The 15,682-nt window shown below is 44.3% G+C and overlaps 1 protein-coding gene and 1 pseudogene across 2 annotated transcripts in view; one reads left to right on the top strand and one right to left on the bottom strand.

The window, feature by feature from the left end:
* The window catches only part of EGFLAM (EGF like, fibronectin type III and laminin G domains), a 208,877-nt gene that overhangs the window by 163,786 nt on the left and 29,409 nt on the right, over nt 1–15,682 (top strand). Inside the window, exons 13-16 of one of the 2 annotated variants that reach the window (XM_003776579.5) lie at nt 4,253–4,378; nt 6,297–6,540; nt 10,446–10,557; nt 14,418–14,534. In XM_003776579.5, coding sequence (XP_003776627.2) covers nt 4,253–4,378; nt 6,297–6,540; nt 10,446–10,557; nt 14,418–14,534 — 599 coding nt within the window. Of the gene's footprint in view, nt 1–4,252; nt 4,379–5,758; nt 6,203–6,296; nt 6,541–10,445; nt 10,558–14,417; nt 14,535–15,682 lie in introns of those variants that run through there. The other variant, XM_009240658.4, reaches the window with a different exon arrangement.
* Nucleotides 9,164–9,507, bottom strand: LOC112133393 (large ribosomal subunit protein eL27-like; annotated as a pseudogene).

Below are 15,682 nucleotides of genomic sequence, written 5' to 3' on the forward strand. Positions count from 1 at the left end.
AGTCCTGAAATGGCATGGCAACCTCTGACAGGTAGTTCAGGGGTTGTAAAGTTGGGCAAGAACTGATTTCTGCCAGCTTTGTTAATTCTGACACAGTGCGATACCCACTTTTCCAGCAGGTGGCACCAAAAGGACCTCTCTTGTGGGCTCCAGCTTCCTGGATACAGCTATTGGATTACTGTATAGACTTCCCTCTGTGAATATTAACGGCACGTGTCAGCCATGTTGGTGTTTTACATTTCTTCCCATTTCATTTCCCCTGGGGTTATAAGAGTGGGGCTGGTTATCCTTCCTCAGCTTCCATGTTTGCTGTCCTTTGGGTTAGTCCTCCTGAAATTCAAGTTTTTGTAAGTCAAATGCGGCCTCACCAGGGAGGTCCTGGTTCCCCATCTGATATCTCTAACTTGGCATTGCCATCTTCAACTGTGACTTTTTCTCTGCCTTCCCACTAAACCCGTTTTCATTCCCCAGAGGGGCTTGCATTACTCAGTTCCTTCCGCTTCATCTCCTGTCTTTCGTTAGACTGTTTCCAGCTCCTGTGCTCTCTGCAAGTCACATTCTAGAATAGTTAGTCAGAAATCTCAGCAAATTTTGCATTCTCCAGTCCAGCTCTTGATTATTTCCATTCAGATTTTCAAACCTATATTTCCACCGCTCATTTATGCCAATCCCATCTTGGATATCCCCCCTCTGCTGGAGCAGTCACAGAGCCACTTCCCAGGGTATTTGAGATTCAGGGGGTCTGCGGTGACCATGAGTCTCACTATGGCTTACCAGCTCTTTTCCTCACTTCACTCAATAAATACTTCACTGAGCACCTGCTTAGTGCTTGTCACAGTGCTGGGTGCTGGAGATCAAGTAATGAACAAGACAGGATCCAGCTCAGTCCTCATATAGTTGCCATGTGGAGAGACCAAATTAATATAATAATCACACAGTGAAGGTGAAGTTACACATGGGGTAAGTGTTATGGAGGAGAAGTGATGCTGCAATGGTGATGTTTAATAGGGAGGTTGTAGGGTCTGGAGGCCAGGGAAAGAGTTTCTCAGAAGAGGAAGTTAATATGAAGCAAGAGTAGGAGTGAAAATGTGGAGAAGGGAGAGAAGGACATTCCAGGCAGAGGGAAGGGCTTGTTCCAGGGGAAGAGGAAGGGGGAGATGGGTGCCATGATCTAGTTTGTGATTTGAGAAGATCCTCTGACAGCTCATTAGAAGGGGCTTTCAGGGATACATGTAGACCAGCTGAGGTCTATTGCAGTAGGTCACATGACAAATAACGGTGTGATCCAGGTGGTAATCATGGTAGAAACAGAGACGGATCTGACAGATCATTAGGGGAAAAATAGGTGGGCCTCAGTTATGGACTGGGGGCTGGGGACAGGGAATTTTCTCCTTGTTCGTGGTCTCTTTAAGGAACTCCACCCCATGATGTTCCACATTCTTTCCCCTCCTTAGCAGTCTTATTTCTCTTCTACCTCTCGCTTTCTTATCTAGCAGAAACCTACGCAACAACTGGCCTATGGTAGGCGCTGGTGAAAGTGACTTTACATATTGATGATGAGGTCTGTGTATACATGACCTTGCTGCACCCACCTCTCCTCCCTATCACTCTTGAGTTGAGAGTTTTCCCCCTAAAATGAACCTATTCAGCTAGAGTCTGCACTCACCCTTCCTGGCTGCCCTGGGCCCTTGCCGCCACTGTTCTCTCTTCTCAGTAGCCCAGGGATTCTTAACCTTTTTGGCACTGCAGCCCCCTTTGGTGGTCTGGGGAAGCCCATGGACCTCTTCTCATAATGATGTTCTTAAATGGAGAAAAATAATATATGTAATATTATAAGGGGAAACAATTATATTGAAACCCAGCTCTATCACATATTTTTTAAGTTTTGCTTTTACAATAATATATGTACTCCTTTATAAAGCATATTAAGAACAGAATTATTTAATGGTGGGTGAAATAACTCCCATGACTTCAAAGTAGCAACAAGTATAAATGATACTTTGAAATATGTGCAATAAATGCAATGTGACAACAACTGTGAGGTCTACTGGTCACAACTCATAAGAACTACTAATACTAGAAGTATCGTGCCTGTATTGAAAGTTGATGGAAATACATACCCAGCTCCAGGCAGAGGCTAGGGAAAATACAGATGCAATATATTTTCCTTCTCGGTTCGCAGAGCCCCTGCTGTGGCTTACTCACCCATGCTCAGGTTCTTTCCAGCTCACACAAGTGTCATGCCTTGTGTGACCTTGTACCCACACTGGTTTGGAAACTCTGGGAACCTCTCTCCCTTCTTTCAAGGCCTGATACCAGCACTGGGTATTTCCACAGTCACCTTAGACTTAAATCCAACCAAAGCAACCTCTCCCTTTGCTTCGCAGAAGCCAGGTCCTATCCACAGCCACTCTCATTTCTTCCCTCCTGCACCATTATTTTAGTCTTTCAAGCTACAAACCTTGAGATTGTGCTGGAGGAGTCTTCTTGCCCTTCAGCCTCTAGAATGAATCTCTCATTTCTTCCTTCCTTGGATGTCTGATCCTTCACAGTCTCTCCATTTTCTTTGTGGCCATCCTGTTCACTCCCTATAGGAGTTTTTTCCTCTCCTCCACTCCTGTCACTCATCAGTCTGTTTTGCATGCCATTCCCAGAGTAATCTTGCTGAAATGCTGCTTTCACCAAGTCAGCAACTCCATCTGGCTTTCATGACCTCCCCTCCCCTACCCCCACCTCTTAAAAAATGGTTAAAATGCATAAGATTTGTAATGTAATCCTTTTCTGTACATCTAAAATAACATACAAGGACCCCGCTTCTTCCTGTGGATCCAGCCAAGCTCTGGGAAGGAATCACAATCCACAGAAATTGGTGGGGCTCAGGGACCTTTGAGAGTTTGGCTCTTTAAGATCAAAGTCAGCCAGCATCTCTGTGGAGACTGTGAATGCTGGGGGTGACATTCTTAGGGCTGTGGCTGGAGACCATTGGTCATGTCTGCCTGAACATTCAGTAGCCACCAGCTGGAATTCACAGAGGCTAGCCACCCCTAGCTGGGGTGGCAAGTCATCTGCACGGGCTTTAATTAAATTATGTTAGCAGTCCCTGAAGTCAGTCTCATCTCCTGGGTCTACCCTGGGTGCCTGGCCTTTACCCCTCCTCCCAGTGAATCTTTATGAAAAGACTGGACCAATTCAAGGAGGGAAGGGTGAGAGATTCATCTTGCCGAGATGACACACTCAGGCCAAGGAGGGCTCCTGCCTTCACAGGGTGGGCTACCAGCTCATGCAGTGGGCAGCCTTGAAGACTGGGAGAGAACACAGCTGGACCCTTCACTTCCAGAGGCACGCCCTTCTACCTCCACCCCCAGAAAAAGTGTTTTGTACTCCCTCATGTGGTTCTGGGCCAGATGGTTGTCCATCTGTCTAACTGATTTCTTACACACAAAGAGAAAACACAAAGAAGCAGAAGAAAAACAGCCCATGAAAAGTCCATTTATTTTCCTCTGAAGACCTGCACTTGAAAATGACAAAGGATACCCTTTCTGGATCTCTCTGATCTGTTTGGTGAAGAGAACTCACTCATCAGATGTTGAGCCTTTCAGCCTTCTTACTGCAGGCCACCTTTCTGTCCCTCATCAGGGTGTAACTTTGGAAGTAGAAATAGGGATTCTGAAACCCATGTGCCAAGGTATTATGGGGCCCTCCCTCCCTGCTCCCTACCCCGGACAGAGAAGTTGACAATCCAGGTGAGTTAATCAGCTTAGACGTGGCTGGGTAACTCCTTCTGTGCCTACCTTGCTTGTCTCAACTTTGAACCAACAAGGCAGCAGCACTTAAGCTAACTGGGGTCATGCAATTTAGAATGCTTTTAACATAAACACCCTGTTGACATTGGAGGGATTGAAATGTGCTCTTTTGGGAGCAAGAGAGAGATGAATTAAAGCAGAAACAGCTTAGTCATCCCAGTTAGTGGTCATAAAATTGCCCAGAAATGTATTATTTGATTTATTGTGTCCATCATGTTTTTTAAAGTCTCTACGGCTCTTCATACAGGACAAACCAAAATCTAATTAAAATGAAGAGTAGGTTCCACTTATCCTGAAAGCCCATTTGCAGTTGTGCAGAGCTGCAAATCAACAGGAGTAAGAACTGAACTGTATTTATTCAGAACCATGAGCTGCTGGTGGGGTCAGCGCCACTGTGTTGGACTGGCACACATGGCGGATTGGCTTTGTAATTCCCATTCTGTATTTAGGGGAATGCAGCAGTGGAATCTGCGATGAGGCCTCGTGCATCAATGGTGGCACCTGCACAGCAATCAAAGCCGACTCCTACATTTGCCTCTGTCCCCTTGGGTTTAAAGGTCGACACTGTGAAGATGGTGAGAAAGAAGCAAGTTGAAGGCGATTTCTATCTGCATGTTAATTTGTGTAGATGTACTTTATCATCAGTATAGTTTCTTTGTTAATTTGGTTGTTTGTTTTTGAGACAAAGGCTCCCTCTGTTACCCAGGCCGGAGTGCAGTGGCACATCTCGGCTCACTGCAACCTCTGCCTCCCGGGTTCAAGTGATTCTCTTCTGCCTCAGCCTCCCGAGTAGCTGGGACTACAGGCGCCCAGCTAATTTTTGTATTTTTAGTAGAGAAGGGATTTCACCATGTTGGCCAGGCTGCTCTCAAACTCTTGACCTCGAGTGATCCACCCGCCTCGGCCTCCCACAGTGCTGGGATTACAGGCATGAGCCACCACGCCAGGCCTCATCAATGTACTTTTAACAAATCTAACAAAGCCCCGTACATTTCTATGGGATCAACAGTGCTTTGTCGGGAGAGATGGGGGAAACTTTTTTAACCAGGTTGGAGTGTCTCTGAGTGCCAAAATTTGTTTGGTGACGAGAACTCACTCATCTGATGTTGAGCCTGTCAGCACTTCTTACTGCAGGGCACCTTCCGTCCCTCAGCCAAACATATGTTCATTTCAAGATGCTAAAAATGAGTGGGCTCTTCTTGGCCCTTGAATAACTTTTAAAAAGCCTGTATTGGTGTGGTTTGTATCAGACTGAATTCAAAGCATTTAAAGCTCAGGCTCATGCTCTTTAGAATATCTGTCAATTTCTGATAAAAGATTGGGAAGATGGGGCCAGGCGCAATGGCTCACGCCTGTAATCCCAGCAGTCTGGGAGGCCGAGGTGGGCGGATCACGAGGCCAACATGGTGAAACTTCGTCTGTACTAAAAATACAAAAATTAGCTGGGTGTGGTGGTGCACAGCTGTAATCCCAGCTACTCGGGAGGCTGAGGCAGGAGAATTGCTTGAACCCAGGAGACGGAGGTTGCAGTGAGCCGAGATAGCACCACTGTACTCCCAGTCTGGGTGACAGAGTGAGACTCCATCTCGGGGGGAAAAAAAAGATTGGGAAGGTAGACACAGAAACATTAACAATGTGATGGGACAAAAGTAACCTTTTTTTGTACTGTTCTACTAAATTATTCCACACTTTAATACTGTATATACAGAGAGTATGTAAATATATATACATGCACACACGTGTATATAAACATGGAAACACACATGCATACAAATACACATATGTGCACTCACACAGGCAAATAATAACAGAAAATTTCAAAGATTTTGGAAAATCATGGAGGGTTCCAAAAGTGATTTTGGAAAATCATTTTTGCAGAATTCCAAAATTAAAATAAAAAGAAAATAAAACTGAGGCTAAGATCACAAAACTAGTCAAATTCTTCCCTAATTCAGATTTGGACCTAAGATACCATACTGGGGAAAACTTTTGTAATCTCAAATCTCATGTCACCTAAAAGAGGGCATGTGAGTCAGGGTAAGCCAATGCTGTTACATACCAGCTCATATTTCAGTAGCCTTACGTAATCAAGGCCAGTTCTTGCTCATATTACAAAATCACTGCAGGTCAGAGATGGTGGTGAGAGAGGGGGTTTTGCTCCACACAGTTATACAGGGACACAGTTTCGTTCCATCTAATGGCTCTTCTAGGGTCTTACAGTCCTCCACAGATACCTGCATCCTGCCAGCACGAGAGAGGAGAGAAAGAGCATGGAGGATGGAGGGAAGTTTTAGGGGCCAGACCTAGGGTGCTCCATGATTCTTCCACCCATGTTCTACTGGCCGGAATTCAGTCACACCACCAGCCTAACTGCAGGGCCGCTGGGAATTGTAGTTTAGGTCTGTACCCAGGAGGGAAAGAACACAGCTATGGGTGCACATCTGGTCAGTTTCTGCCACAGAGAGATTTCTAACACTGTGCTTGTTTTTTCAGCTTTCACCTTGACCATTCCTCAATTCAGAGAGTCTCTGAGATCCTACGCTGCAACTCCCTGGCCACTGGAGCCCCAGCATTACCTTTCCTTCATGGAGTTTGAGATCACATTTCGGCCAGACTCAGGAGACGGTGTCCTCCTGTACAGCTATGACACAGGCAGCAAAGACTTCCTGTCCATCAATTTGGCAGGTGGCCACGTGGAGTTCCGCTTTGACTGTGGCTCTGGGACCGGTGTCCTCAGGTGAGGGCTGAAACCTGGGACTCTTTCCCTTAAACAGGCAAATAGTAACTGCTTCAGAAAAAAACCGAATCGCCATTCAACAGCTCACACTCATCCTGTCTTCTCTACATGCTTATCTTCTGAAACTTGTCCTGACTTGTCCTGCTTCAGGCAGATGACAGGCTTCCTATAGAGAGTGCTCTCCTGCCCACAAGGTTTCCTTTTCTCAAATAACTACCCAACAGGTAGCAATTCTATGCTTCAAACTATGAAAAATGGGCTTGCTTCAGGTGGAGGTAAACTGCCTCCATTTCCACCTAAAGTTATACCATGTCGTCTGCAGAAACTTGATGAACTGTAACTAATCAGCATCATATACAGAGCATCACATGATGGGCACTCAGCAAATACATGTCAACTAGTAAAAAAGTATTAACAAATATTTTTGAACAAAAATGTCCTTGATGACCTCACTCTAAATAATCACTTTCCTCTTGAACTATTTCTTTAATGGAAATTGACAGTGAATCATCAGCAATGCAAAGACCCGTTCCCTAAGCAATATGCTCAAGAAAGATGTGTGATGAGTGGTTTCGCTAGCATAGCAGGAAATGGGTGCTTCTGCAGTACTTGCTGGTATTTGCAGAATTGGTCTAAGTAGTCAAAACTTTCCTACTGTTATCTAGTTTGTACTATTACATTACTTAGCAGGTCGATTGTTCCTTGGAGCCTGTAGTTGGTAGATGCAGATGCTTTTATTTGTTTATGTCTCCCATCTTTTTATTGTGTTGTTGGTAGTTTTAACCTTCAAGCCGGAGGGGCCACTAATCGAATGCAGACATACTGCTTGTTCCTACATTTGTCTAACTCGTCTGTTTTGAAACTCACTAGGGTGTTTTGCTCCGTGGTGCCCTGTAACAGGAAATCAGTTAGTCTGTTGTTTCAAAGAATATTGCAAACTGTTTTCAATCACTATCCATATTGCTAGACTGTCATGTTTAAAAAGAGTATGTAGGTGAGATGCTACAACCATGCATTGCCCTTAACTACTGATCATTTTTCCTGGCTGATAGAAAATGTTCACTGCATTAGGTTTTAACAGTTCTTAAAAAGGATGGTTTGTTTTTGTCCTTGTGGCTGAATTCCTGCACATCAGTGACACCTTCCCCTCTAGGTGAACGGACAAATATTGTTGTACCTCTGGTTATGCAAAAACATCCTATATTTCAAGACAACTTTGGTGGGGATTTAATTGATTCAATTTACATATGATTATGCAAAATAGCCTAAGCAATTCACTTAGAACTGTATGTCAAGTTGACAAAAGAAGACACCTAGAATATCACCTTGCACTTTTAAATGGTTTTCTTCCTGGATAAGGAATGACCAGAAAGATCCAGAAGAGGATCGGGGATCATCAGCCCTCCTCCTGGACAGACTGCCCTCTTTACACTGCCTCTCTGCAGTGGCAGCTCCGGGGTCACGAGCACATGGAACCCTTAGAAGTCCAGCATTTCTCTCTTTCATAACTCTGCTTATTTTTGCCACGTGGTGTTTTTAAATTTTTTTGTAAATTTACTAAGTTATTGTTTCATTGTCTGTCAGGAAAGGCAACTGGAAAAAGAATTTTTAAGAATTAGGTGATGAAAATGAGGCAAGAGTTTCTAAGGGACAAACCACCATCTGCCCCCTTATCCTATCCCCTCCTGAGCGTAACCTAACAAAAGTGATTCCTCTTGGTGTTTCAGATGCCCCATTGGAAGCTGTTTATTTTGAAAACCATTTCAAAGACTTCTTGCTTAATTAAAAAAATGCAGTGAAAACCCAAACTATAGGAAGTTGTGGAATTGGCCAGATCATTTTAACTTTAGGAAAAGGATAAGATGGGCAAATTCATTATGAACTTGATTAAAAAATCACAACAATTGGAATGAGTTCTTGATGGCTGTGATCAATAAAAGGATGTTGAGGAAGGTGGCGTATTGACAGCAAATGACCTCTGCAGTATAAAAACATGAAATGGCTCTGTTATGGAGATAGACCACTTAAAAAGGGCTGCTTATTTCTTTATTGCATATTGATTTAGCCAAGGTGATTAAATTCTAATTGCTAAGAACAAATCACAAAAGCATTTGCCAAAGCAAAAATTAAGTGAGGGGGTGGTGACCTTTCAATAATTGTGCCCATTGGTATTCCTCATGGTTTTCTAAAGATGATCCAGGACCACAAGATAATTGGGAAGTTCAGCGAGGGCCAGGAATTAGACATTGCTAGAAATACAAATGCAATAATGAGTCTCTTTCTGCACACCTCACTATAAAACGTAATGAGTAAAACTTGCATAAATATCATTAAACTTTAAGCACTTCCACTTTGAATGAATAATTGAAATTTTAATGTAATTTTAATCATTTTTACAATATCAGAAAATATGAAATCTGTTTCCCTCCCAATATTTTATTATGAAAAATTTCAAACATATAGAAAAATTGGAAGAATTGTACAGTAAGCATCCTGATACTGAGCACCTATAGTCTGTAATTAACATTTTGCTATATTTGCCTCATCACATATCTAGCCATTGTTATATCTGTCCATCCATCCTTCTTATTTTTTTAGAAAAAATTTTAATGACCGAAAGTATCTAAAACTGCAGCTTCTCAAAGAACCACTTGTTCTTGCCCATCTGTTCCTCTCTTCAAACTTGACCTTGGCCTCCCATTGGGCCTTGTGGTTAAGAGCAGGGTCTCTGAAGACATCTTTATTGATAACGGTTTTGTCCAAGGGGATATCTGGTGGCTGTAGGGGCGATCTCAGGTGCCATCATCAATGTTCTTGGTGATGACAGCTTTGCATTGGAGTAGCATCTGGCCAGGACCACCACCAGTTTCCCAGGTTTCATGAACTTGCCCTTTTCAACAGCAACCACTCAGGCCTATAGCAGAAAGGTCCTTATTTTTTATCCACTTCAAAATATGTTACAGACATTGGTACGCCAAATAATTTGTTTTTTACATCATAGCTCCTATAATTTTTCTCTTCTTCCAAGCTTGTGTGCAATTATGACCATATTTTATCTTCATGCCACCTCTCATCTAGAAAACCCATTTCACCAGACTCACTGAACCCCATTTCAGGCTCATTGTAAGGAATAAATAAAACAATAAATGCAATGCTCCTACTGTATGAAGGCATCCAATAAATAGTAGCTAATCCTGCTGTTGTTACTAAGCAGTAATTAGTGTTTTCTTTTTACTGAATGGATTGGGGTGCCTAAGGTTAGCATTAGTTTCCTCATGGCTAGATTGACAAAAATGATCCATAACATGCTAACCCATGCTTGGTTTCCTTCTATGTTCGTCAGGATTCTCCAGGGAAACAGAGCCAATAGGCTATAAATAGACATGTAGAGAGATTTATCATGAGCCATTGGCTTGCATGGTTATGGAGGCTGAGAAGTCCCATGGCCTGCCGTCTGCAAGCTGGCAGCCCAGGAAATTTAGCAATGTATTTCCAGTCCAAGCCTGAAGGCCTGAGAACCAGAGAGCCCATGATGTCCGTTCCAGTCCAAGTCAAAGGCCCAAGTACCAGGAAGCTGATGATGTAAGTCTTGGTCCAAGTCTGAAGACCAAAGAACCAGGAGCACTGATGTTCAAGGTTAGAGAAGGTGGATGTCCCAACTCAAGAAGAGAGAGCACTTCCCCCCTCCTCTTCCTGTTTGTTCAGTTCAGAGCCTCCGCAGATTCCATGATGCCTGCCCAGGTTGGTGAGGGCAGATCTTTACTAAGTTTATTGATGCAGATGCTCATCTCTACCAAAAACACACTCACAGACACACCCAGAAATAATGTTCTACCAGCTATCTGGGCATTCCTTATCCTAATCAACTCGATACATAAAAATAACATCACATCTTCCTTCCACAGGAGTGAAGATCCCCTCACCCTGGGCAACTGGCACGAGCTTCGTGTATCTCGCACAGCAAAGAATGGAATCTTACAGGTGGATAAGCAGAAGGTAGTGGAGGGAATGGCAGAGGTAAGAACAGAACACCTTTTCTCTTGATGATTAGTGTGAGCCAGATTACTGTTTTCTGCCTGTCTTGGTAGAAAAGCAGCAGAGTGTTGTGGTTAACTACATGGACTTCAGTGCCTGTGTGAAAATCCCAGCTCCCCACTGGGCAAGTTACTTAACTTTTCTGTTGCTTAGCTATAAATGGGGATAATAATAGTATGGGCCTCATAGAGTTGTGAGGATTAAGTGAGTTGATACCCAATAGGTTTAGCACTTACAAAATTGCCTTTCACCTCTTCACCTCCCACCACCTTTGTTCTTATCAGCTACAGCAAGTAGTAGGTAAGAACATGGACTCTGGGGTAGGGCCTGTGGTGCATGGGGGAGGCCTGACAAGAACAGGCTGTAAGTCCAGACTCCTGGGGCTCAAAATCTGGCTCAATTACTTACCAGTGGTGTGAGCTCATACTGGTTACTTGACTTACCAAGGTTGTTTTTCTTGTCTCAGCATTATCCTCTTATCAATGGGGATAATGGTGTTGATAATAATGCCTACTTCACAGAGTTGTTGTGAGAATTAAAAGAATTGTACATGTAAAACACAACAGTACCTGATGCCAGGTCAGCACTAAACAGCTTTACGTAGTAGCAGTAGTGGAGGTGGTGGTCGTGGTGAATAGTGTAGGGTTATGGACTCAAGAGGATAGGATTTCTACTTAAGTTTATAACTTTCCTCCATGATTTTAATTCCAAGGTTATGTTCAAAGAAAAATAACATTTTTAAGAGGAAGTCAGGGAGATTTGCTTTAAACTCTAGCCTGCTAGGATTCTGCAAACACACACACAATTTACAGTTCCTTAATAATAGAGGGGACTTTAGATTTGCCAATATCTTAGTTCCCACCAGTTTACATTCTGTGCAAAGGAAGATTTGCAAAGGACATTGACAAATTTGGGTATACTGATAAGCAAATTAGTAGAAAAAAGAAAAGGAAAGAAAAGAGACTTTTGCTGGGGAAAGAGGTACTTGATTGGAGAGAGAAGAAAGAGGGACACATGTGTCCAGAAGCCAGCCTGAGGGGCTGCAGTGGTGGGAGGACCAGTTGGAACCAAGGGCCTCCTTGGGAATGAGGGGAATCCCAAATTGGGTTCTGTTTCAAGAGGTGGGCACCCTTCACACTTAGAAAATGCTCCATATATATCTGTGGAAGGGAGGAAGGGTGGGGGGAGAGAAGGGGGGGAGGGAAGAAAGGAGGGGATGAATGGAAATTGATTTTAAATGGAGAACCAGAGTCACTTCTAGTGCAATCCAGAACATTCTAACAGCCGACTTTAGTCCAAGACAGAATTAGAAGCTCATGAGAATACACCTCGCTGTCTGTTGGCTTAATGATATAAATCCAATTGTATCTCTATAGATCTTAGTTGCAAACATCTGTAAAACAGGAACAAAAGCTGAGGATGGGAATGTTTGTAAACAGTAGGGGCAAGGTCCATGATTATAAATAAGTTACTCCTCAGGACACAGTATTTACTATTAGGATCTAAGAGACAACACATAGGTAAAAACCACACCTCAGAGTTTCTATCACTGCACATCAGCAAAAGAGCATGAAACCAATATGGTGGCACCTGCATCCTCCTTTTTGGCTTTTTGACCTCTGGCGGCATTTGGGTGAATGGAGCTGACTGGAGTTTTAAAGCAAAAGGAACCCACAGGAAGGTGTGGCTTTGGTGTGTGCATTGGAAGGACGTTCTGCTGAGTCCACTGCGAACCAGGAGTGGGAAGGCCAATGTCTGATCTCCATATGCTAAACCTTCATCAAGTCTTTTCCACAAGGAATCTGCTCCCCTGCTGTCCATATCATGTTCGAAGTGTGGCTGACAGGGCAGTGGTCTTAGAGCTCAGAGACAGGTAGGGCAGGGGTTAGAGTACACTTTGAGGGGCTAACCCAGGACCTAAGCACCTAAGAGCCTGTGTGCAGACTAAACCTGACCACCAGGCTGCTCAGCTGACAGCTCTGAGAAACAGCAGAAGCCTGGGCTTGAGTCCGACTATGCAAGACGCGTGGAAGAGCAGTGCTTCTGAGGCTTTCAGGAAACTCCAGCCTGGAAGTTTGCTCAGCTTTGCAAACTGTTTCCAGCCAAGCCAAGGTATAGGATCCAGACACAAAACCCCTCACTGCAGAGCAGGCCTGGCTTTGGTGGGATATGTTTGCTTCTCTCCTGCGGTCCCCCTTGGGCATGGCAGCTGCAGCCCTTCCACTTGTCAGCAGGAGGGTGCTGCACGAGGATTTTGATGAGCAGCCAAAAGGAACTGCTCCTCACTCCACAAGGCCCCGCTGCTGGACACAGCCATAATGCAATTCTTTTTCCTAGCAGCCAGCTGCTCTGAAACCTCCTTGACCCTGCGTCCTTCCTCCTTTCCTCTTTCCATCTTATTTTAGCTTTTGTGTAAGAGCAATGACAAGAGAAAGATGCCTGTGGGTTTGTGGTGACAGTTCCTAACTGGTTCAGTATTCTGCTGGGCCACAAGAATTCCTGAAAACCTTTATACTTCTTTGATAACCTCCTAGTTAAGTAAGAACCCTCAAAGCTGCCCGAAGGCTATTGACAGAAGGCATTTTGGTCTATTAATCTAACTGAAATTTCCCTGGGCCACCTGGCTGGACCCAGCCATGGGGGCACTCCCTAAGGTAAACAGAGCTTCCTCCTCCATGTCTCACCTGTCTTGTCTTCTCTACCCTTGACATGACCCCGGATTCCTTCTCCTCCCTCTGGCCAATGATCTTCCAAAGCACAGACTTCTCTCTCTCCTGCTTAAATCTCATTGCTTTTTGGGGAAAGTTCACGCTCCTAATGTGGCGTGTAAGGCTCTGCGTGCTCTGGACCCCTCTCACCTGTGCCTTATGCTCACATTCCCTCTAAGCCCCAACGTCTTCCAGTTTCTACAGTGTTAGCTCTTCCTTGACCACCTCCCCTACTCCCTGTGTCTAGGGAAGGATATGAGACTCCCGTGTCCGGCACCCAGGTGCACCCATAGCCACCTGTACAGCTCTTCCCAGTGCTGATCTCACCTGCTCTTTTACTTGTCTGTATTCCCTGCTTGCATAAACCCCTGCAGGGCAGGACTGGGTCTTTCTTATTTTCTGCTGTTTGTCCAGCACTTAACATAGTGGCTGGGGCATATTATAGTAAGTGCCTAATAATATTTGTTAAATAAATGATCAAAGCTGCTACTATTTGTATTTATTTTATCGTAAATCAAAGAAAATAATAACTTAACATTACTTAAAGTGTGTTCATTCCCAGAGCTCTCAAATGTAAGGATTTCTCACTCATGATACATATCCACCAATGGTTAGCTGCAGCTCTAATCTGAGATCTGGGCTGAAGGAACAGACGGAAGGAGAAAAAGCCATGGTGAACTACTCTCTGGCTCTGAAAGCTTCTGCCCAGAAGCAATTCTTTTCTCTTCTGCTCATGTTTTATTGGCTATAAGAAGTCACACAAGCTCATCTGAGCCGACAGGTTGGAGGCAATCTTCCTATGGGAAAGGGGTACCTGTGAACTACCGTTGGCACTACTGTGGCAGTCTGCCACAGTCATCATGACATAGCTATGAGGTAGATACAATGACTCCCATTTTGCAGACAATGAAATGAAGTCTTAGAGACATTAAGACTTTCACCAACATTCAGGCAGGTGGTAAGTAGCAATGAGAAGCACTGTGAAAGTGAAGCCCGTGTGTAGACAGATTGTCATGATGGGTCTCGAGGGTCTGTCTACCATTTGGTTCCCCAACAGGGAACCGAAGACCCATTTGATCATTTTGAACATCTGTTTTAAAGTCATACCATGCTTTGTTTTTAATCGCTTGGCAGGGAGGCTTCACACAGATTAAGTGCAACACAGACATTTTTATTGGCGGAGTCCTCAATTATGATGATGTGAAGAAGAACTCGGGTGTCCTGAAGCCTTTCAGCGGGAGCATCCAGAAGGTACAGGCATCTCTTCCTCATGTTTACTGGGCCACCCAGACTGTAGACAAAGAAAGTGAGGATTATGATCAGTGTCATCTGCTGCACCCAAGAAAGACACTTTGAGAAAGTTTTAACATTTTTAAAATTTTATATTTTAATGCCCACAGCATGGCTTTCCAACCTCACTTTCTTAGAACATCTGCTCCTGGGTCTATGCCCGGCAGACATTCCATGAATGCTACTTGGTGATGATGAATTTTTACAGCAAATCTACCAAACTATATTAGGACTGCTGAGGGAGTGAAATGGCATCAGGCGTCTGCAGATACTTCCACAGTAGGGAAGGAGGTGGATGGAGGTGAATAGCAACATTGGCTCTGCGCTTCTCTTTTGCGGTACTTTGCAGTTTGCTCAACATTAGAGCCAGTGCTCATCCCCACCCCCACACTTTAGCAGTTGGTGTTCATTGATCATGTAACCAAGCTCTTAAGAGCATAGATTGAAGAGTTCTTCCCTAGAAGGTTCAGGAAAAAAACATTCAGTGAAAGATATTGACTCCTCACTCTCTCTTTTTTTTTTTTTTTTTTTTTTGAGACTGTCTCGCTCTGTCACCCAGGCTGGAGTGCAGTGGCGTGATCTCGGCTCACTGCAACCTCCACCTCCTGGATTCAAGTGATTCTCCTGCCTTAGCCTCCCAAATAGCTGGGATTACAGGCGCCTGCCACCACGTCCAGCTAATTTTTGTATTTTTAGTAGAGACAGGGTTTCACCATGTTGGCCAGGCTGGTCTCGAACTCCTGACCTCGTGATCTGCCCGCCTTGGCCTCCCAAAGTGCTGAGATTACAGGCATGAGCCACTGCTTCTGGCCTGCTCTCTTTTATTCCTTCTCTTGGGGCTTCCCATGATCTCTGTGGTTATGAAGACATGCTCTGTCTGCAACAGACCTGCAGCTTGACTCCCCAGCCCAGGTGGGCAGAACCACCAAACACTGGGAGAACAAGGATCTGAAGAAAAGCATGTTTAGTTCCTGGGTGTTAGCTTCATCCTGTTTTCCTTTAGTGACCAATGGTGGCGAAAGGATCCTTTTTGGACCTGAGATGGAGCATGAGGGAGGCTAAGGTGAAGGAGGAATGATGAAAGAAGTCCCTCCTTTCACTGAAAAGGG

This window comes from Pongo abelii, chromosome 4 (genome assembly GCF_028885655.2).
Source record: "Pongo abelii isolate AG06213 chromosome 4, NHGRI_mPonAbe1-v2.0_pri, whole genome shotgun sequence".
NCBI lineage: Eukaryota > Metazoa > Chordata > Mammalia > Primates > Hominidae > Pongo > Pongo abelii.